This window comes from Pristis pectinata, chromosome 26 (genome assembly GCF_009764475.1).
Source record: "Pristis pectinata isolate sPriPec2 chromosome 26, sPriPec2.1.pri, whole genome shotgun sequence".
NCBI classification, from domain to species: Eukaryota; Metazoa; Chordata; class Chondrichthyes; order Rhinopristiformes; family Pristidae; genus Pristis; species Pristis pectinata.
Genome location: NC_067430.1, coordinates 17,335,749 through 17,342,128, shown reverse-complemented (window position 1 = coordinate 17,342,128; position 6,380 = coordinate 17,335,749). Strand labels below are relative to the sequence as shown.

At 43.4% G+C, this 6,380-nt stretch overlaps 1 protein-coding gene across 1 annotated transcript in view; it reads right to left on the bottom strand.

The window, feature by feature from the left end:
• Window positions 1-882: 882 nt before the first annotated feature.
• miip (migration and invasion inhibitory protein) overlaps window positions 883-6,380 on the bottom strand; it is a 61,178-nt gene continuing 55,680 nt past the window's right edge. The window contains exons 12-15 of the mRNA XM_052038995.1: window positions 5,625-5,718; window positions 3,095-3,303; window positions 1,831-1,959; window positions 883-1,106 (exon numbers count right to left, since the gene is read on the bottom strand). Coding sequence (XP_051894955.1) covers window positions 883-1,106; window positions 1,831-1,959; window positions 3,095-3,303; window positions 5,625-5,718 — 656 coding nt within the window. The remainder of the gene's footprint in view (window positions 1,107-1,830; window positions 1,960-3,094; window positions 3,304-5,624; window positions 5,719-6,380) is intronic.

Sequence of the window (6,380 nt, the reverse complement as noted above, 5' to 3'; positions counted from 1 at the left end):
CTGAAGGCTTGTCATGCTGCTTTACACAGTGAGCTAAGTCCCTACATCTGGCAGTTAGAGACTTCGGGAAGTGTGAACACTCACATAACAGGCTTACCATCCTTCACACTTCACATGCAGTTGCAATTTGAACTAATCTCTCAAAGCAAACCTGAAACCCAGTGCTTCAATCAAACAGACATAGCTCTGAAAGTCAGTCTATGATATCCAAAGAATCTTAAAAGAACCTTTTAAAATCAGATTCTAGCAAAACAATAACAAAACAGCCTAACTGGCAGCACACACAAAGCCAGCAGCTCACCGCCAAAACTTAGACAGTTCAATACTGGTACCAGAGCTTCAGCACGAATACCAAAGGGAGCTCACCCACCATGCCAAGAGGCTCACTGTGAGTACCCGGTCAGAGAGCGGGGTGTGTGCTCACCAAGTAGAATGAGGATGGCACTCACTGCAAATACTGGGGGTGGAGCTCACCATTAAGACTGGAGATCTCCTCACAAGAATCAGAAGGCTCACCGCTAGTGGCCATAGAGTGTGGAGGGGGGCAGTGATAATGTCTCTCCTAGTACAAGGGGGCTCATCTCCAGTAGTGGTCTCACAGCCTGTCTCTGAGGCCTCATAGCCAGCAAAGATTCCTCACAGTCAGCATAAAGACAAGGTCAGTCCAATATTCAGGCACACACCAGAGATTCTTCACTGTTTAAGTCAATGAGTTTAAATTTACAGTTTGATCATATAATGAAATTGACAAGTTGGACTCTCCTTCAGCACCTCAATAATGAGATCAGCGCTGCAACTCAGATAGCCCATTTGTGTCCAACATCAGCTTCCATTGTCCACTTGTACTTTGCCAGTCAGTGGCTGTTGAACTTATTCCAGCTGTTAACAGTCGGCCGCAGGTACTGGATCATGGAAAATCTTCCCCTCCTCCTCCACTGGGAACACATGGCTCTCTCCTGCATTCTGAGACTTCATTGACTCCTGTTGAGGGAAGTGGATGTGGGACTCTGGAGGTTTAACAATGGGGTCTTTCTGATTGGGGCTGACACAATCACTGGTTTCCACTCCCACGTACACAGTGCGAGGGCTCATGATATAGATGGAACCTGACAGACACACAGAAAGCATCTCTGATTAGTGATGGTGAGGCAGATCTCACTTTGATTTTGAAGATCCACTCCCAACACAAACATCTAGCATACCGACTGATATCCTTTGGACAAGAAGAGACAAATCCAATTGTAAAGGAAATTGAGAAAGTGGATCCAAGAAAGATATTCCAGATGGGAAAGGGGTCAAATCATGTCAAGTTTATTGTCATATGCACAAGTACGGTGAGGTACCGGTACAATGAAAAGCTTGCTTGCAGCAGTGTCACAGGCATGTAGATTCTGTCACACATGGAACAAAACTACACAGGACAGTGAAGAAAAAGACTGTGCAAAACATTAGAGCAAAAAAAAAACACAATCAGAAACGAGTCCATGGTAGTACAGGAGGTGATCCGTATTGTTCCATTGTTGAGGTAGGATTAGGGTTGTGCAGGTTGGTTCAAGAACCTGATGGTTGTAGGAAAGTGGCTGTTCCTGAACCTGGAGGCTTCTGCACCTCCTGCCCGATCGTTGCAATGAGAACAGGTCAAATCCACATGTTAAAAATAAGAAGTGATGACTGAGAAAAGATATTGAGTCTCGAAGGATATGATGGGTAGGTAAGGTTGAGAAATGGGTGAGGAGGTGGGGAGGTGAGGTCTGAGGGACATCCTTTGATAAAAAGAGATGAGGAGAAGGGAGAGAAAAGAAGTGACCGATGGGGCTGGAATTTCCTCACCTTTAGTTCGATTGGATAAGAGTAGACTTTTGAAATAGTTCTTGTGGCTGAACAGCAAACTGGAGACGATGAGAATCAGCAGCATGGCAAGGACCAATCCAACTATCAAAAGTAGATTAACCATCTGTTCTGTAACAAACCAAAAAAAGGCATCAGATTAGAGTGTATGAGAGACAGAGAGAGGGGGAGGGAGAGAAACCAAAAGATATGCAGGGCTTTCAAAAGGGGTCGACAGAGCTCCAGCATGCCAGAGAGAGATAACTAGATGGAGCATACACAAAAGGTAGAGAGAGAGAGTGAAAGAGAGGCGGAGCATGTGCAAGAAAGAGACAGACAGAAGTGTGCAAGGAAGATACACACAACATGTACGCGAGTGACAGTCAGAGCAAGCAAGTGAGCAAGAAACAGGTTAACAAAGCAAGCGAGTGATAGACAGAGGGAGAAAGCACCCTAGGACCAATGATGAGGCAGAGGGAGATATAGAGAGAGACTGAGTCATGTTGGAGAAGCAGGAGTATAGAACACAGAAATGAACAGAGACACTGTGCAGAGAGGAAAATGGAGAAAGAGAAAAACAGAGGAAGATAAAAACAGGAATGGAAAGGGGAAAATAAACAGGAATGGACAGCCCATCAGACAAGGCAGTCACAATCGACCATTTAGCAGTTAGTTTCCAATGCACTGAGTCGTCTCCTGTGTCAAGCGGCATGATTGTCAGAGCCTCACAATTTTTGCTTCTCACCACTCGGCACCCATGAACAAATGTCATTCATGCCCTAGGATTTAATTATTTTGAACTTTATCTTGAAATGCCATTTTAGTTATTCAGGAATGCCTGGTTTAAGGGAGTTTTTACATGAATCTTCCTTCGAAAATTGTGAAAGTTTATTTGGATTATTTATTGTTTTTTTGCAGATCCTGTTTCAAGCCCTTTGCACATTGCTTCCACCTGACCGAACTCTTCCTGGTATAGTTCTAGAGGAAGATTTCACTGCAGCAGTGAGCCTAGAATGCATGTTTTCTCCATGTCCCTCTGACTGGGTCTGCATGTCCTTTAACTCATCTCTTTATCTATTTGACACTGGCTGATTGCAAACAGGCAGGCAAGGAATTGGAATTGGCTTCAGATCCCCAGTGCCCTGGACTAGAATAGTCGGAAGACAGATGCGAAGGGAGGAAAGGGGGTGGGGAGTGCATTTGAGGGAGGAGTAGTGGGTGTGAGGATTAGCATTCAAGTCAAAAGAAAAACTCTAAATTAACTTACTGTTTCCTCTGGGTGTCGTGACTGCAATGGATAATGTTGTCAAGTGATCTACCCTCAGAGTGGTCAAAAATCTGACTGGTGAAGATGTGGATGTCTTGGACGAGTTCAACCTGCTTGTGATGGTCTGGAGGGTACTGGTTACAGGGCTGATAGATTCATCGCACTCTGCATCTTTGGTTGTTGTACCTTCTTTTATCAATTTGGCACATCTTAAGAAAGAACAGACAAAGAGAAAAGTCATGGATGGTAAATGGAATTGTGATGTGAATCTTACCCTTAAACATCAAAACAATGATGTTGGCGTCAGAAAATCCAGAACCTAGAAAAGTGCAAGGCTTGAAGGATTAGACTAACTGCGCTGTACGCCAGTGACTGACCCATGGAAAAGGCAGGGATGATGCAAGGAGGTGGGAGGGTGAGTGGGCAGGCAGTTGCAGGCATTATGACACCCCCACATATAGACCAACCACAGCATCAGACAACTGTATACTTCCCCTCCCCCCCCCCCCCACTTTCTATGTCTCTTCTCTAAAACAATGTACATTTGGTATTGGTATTGGTTTATTATTGTCACTTGTACCGAGGTACAGTGAAAAACTTGTTTTGCATACCAATCGTACAGGTCAATTCATTACACAGTGCAGTTACATTGGGTTAGTACAGAGTGCATTGATGTAGTACAGGTAAAAACAATAACTGTACAGAGTAAAGTGTCACAGCTACAGAGAAAGTGCAGTGCAATAAGGTGCAAGGTCACAACAAGGTAGATCATGAGGTCAGAGTCCATCTCATTGTATAAGGGAACTGTTCAATAGTCTTATCACAGTGGGGTAGAAGCTGTCCTTAAGTCTGGTGGTACGTGCCCTCAGGCTCCTGTATCTCCTACCCAATGGAAGAGGAGAGAAGAGAGAATGACCCAGATGGGTGGGGTCTTTGATTATGCTGGCTGCTTCACCAAGACAGCGAGAGGTAAAGACAGAGTCTAAGGAGGGGAGGCTGATGTCTATGATGCGCTGGGCTGTGTCCACAACTCTCTGCAGCCCAATACTTTTTTTTATATCTTCAGTATTTCAGAAGGTTAAGTACCTGAAAATGTTATAATATTTGTGAAGATGTCAGCCAAATAGTTTAACCAAATAACCAGTTAATCTGGTAAATGACACTGCTAAATACCTGCTTCTCCCAGCACCAAGGAGATGTGCGAGGAAAACTTTTTTTTACACAGAGTGGTAGGTACCTGGAATGTGCTGCTGGGGAGTTGGTAGGGGAGGTGCTAGAAGCAGATTTGATAGTAAAGTTTAAGAAGCAATTAGGCAGACACGTGAACAGGCAGGGAATAGAGGGATATGGACCATGTGCAGGCAAATGGGATTAGTTTAGTTTGGCATCATGGCACAGACATGGCAGTTGAAGGGACTGTTCCTGTGCTGTATTGTTCTGTGGTTTTTTGTTAGTGTTGCTATGGCTGCACTAAAACACTGCACTATTCTCATCACCACACAATAAAAAGGACAAGACAGTTATTGAGAGGATAGAAAAGAACAATCAACACGTTAAACAGGATGAAGGGACTGGATTACAAGAATCGATTATGTAAATTGGCCATGTTCTCACCAGGTGAGAAGTAGTTTAGCTGTTATTTTAAAGGGAATGGATAATGCCAGTCATGACTAGCTGCTCCACCTTGTCCAGAACAATGGAACCAGAAAGGAGGGTAGGCACCAGAAACAGTATCGCTTCAAGTCAATGGTCGTTAATGGAACAGGCTCTCTGGGGAGACAGAGAGACAGAAGCATCAGCAAATATTGATCATGTAAGATGCAATTTAGAAGAAAATTCTTTCAACTTTGGGATATAGTACATGAGCACTGTGCAACATGACACAGAGGAAGAGCAGGATGAAACTAAATTTCTCATCAGTATGGTCATATCACTGACATTGTCATTTTTACCCATTTGTATTGACTGTGTCAGCTATTTTCTTCCTAGTACACTGACTTACTCCACCTCTGGGTAAGAGAGCAACATGCTTCAAGAAACAGGTGATTTTGGACTAAAGGATCCCATAGTTCTCCACCACAGTTTTCAGCGCTTCATTCTAGATCTGTTGCAGATCTTTGATAGAGATTGATTACAGTGATAAGTCAATCATGGTTGCATCTTGTGCCTAGCAGTAAGTGGAAGGAACACCCTGTTCCCTTATTGTCCAGCAAGTCCTGTGTTCCTTATCCAGGCAACCACTCCCTAAGAACAAATCTTTTATTAACCCTTTCCACCAGAGCTTCTGGGGTGGTAATGAGGAGCATTGCCCTGCCCTAAGAAAAGAGAATTGAAGCTAATTGTAGCATCTACTGTAGCCTGTAAAAAAAGTACCTCAGCAAAGAGCCACAGTGGACCCTCGGTTTATTGTGTTCTTTGCTCCTTTTTTCTGCAAGAGCTCTCTCCCCCTGCCACCACACCAGGACTCTAAGCTGTGACCCCAAGTGGAAACAAAATAACTGGCTGCAACTGATCAATAACTCGCACTCACTTAGTATGCGGCTGGCACTTGGTGGAAACAGACTTCTTATCAGAGAATGTGCCTGCTGGGCAGGGACCACAAACATTGTCCTTTGTGGAGGTTCCTAGTAATAAAGCACAAAGAAAGTGAGGAGATGAAAGACAATCATTGCATTCGCTGCCTGAAACAAAACTGCTCAGCTAACCTTAAACTCAACCAACAATTCACAGAAAAATATTGCTATTTTAAGCCACTGATAAAAAGAGCAGAAAATACTGGAAACACTCAATGGCTCAGTTATCTTCTGTGGAGACAGACAAAAAGTTAACATTTCAGGCCCATGGATTTCCAGCTAAACTGGAAAAGGTTAGTGATATAATGGGTTTTGAATGCATACAGAGGCCAAGTAAAATGAGGAGAGAAATAAAACTAAAAGTTTTACCTTCCACAGAAGCTGCCTGATCCGCTGGTGATTCCTGCAAATTTCTGTTTTTATTTCAGATTTCCAGCAATTTCAAATTTTTGCTTTCTAACTGAAGGAAAAGTCTGTGATAGAGTGGACAATGGGAGAGTTTGAGAAAAGGAATGTTGTGTAAGGTTGTTAATAGGATAAGTCAAACAACAAAAAGATGGATCTAGAGAGCTACAACGGGGATTAGCAAAATGATTACCAACCACTGCATTTGAATAAATTGGGAGCAAAGAACTCTGAAATTAATCCCAAATCCACAAGTCTGTATTGCAGAGATTGAAGGATGAAATGCTCTTCCTTCAGCTTGAACTAAA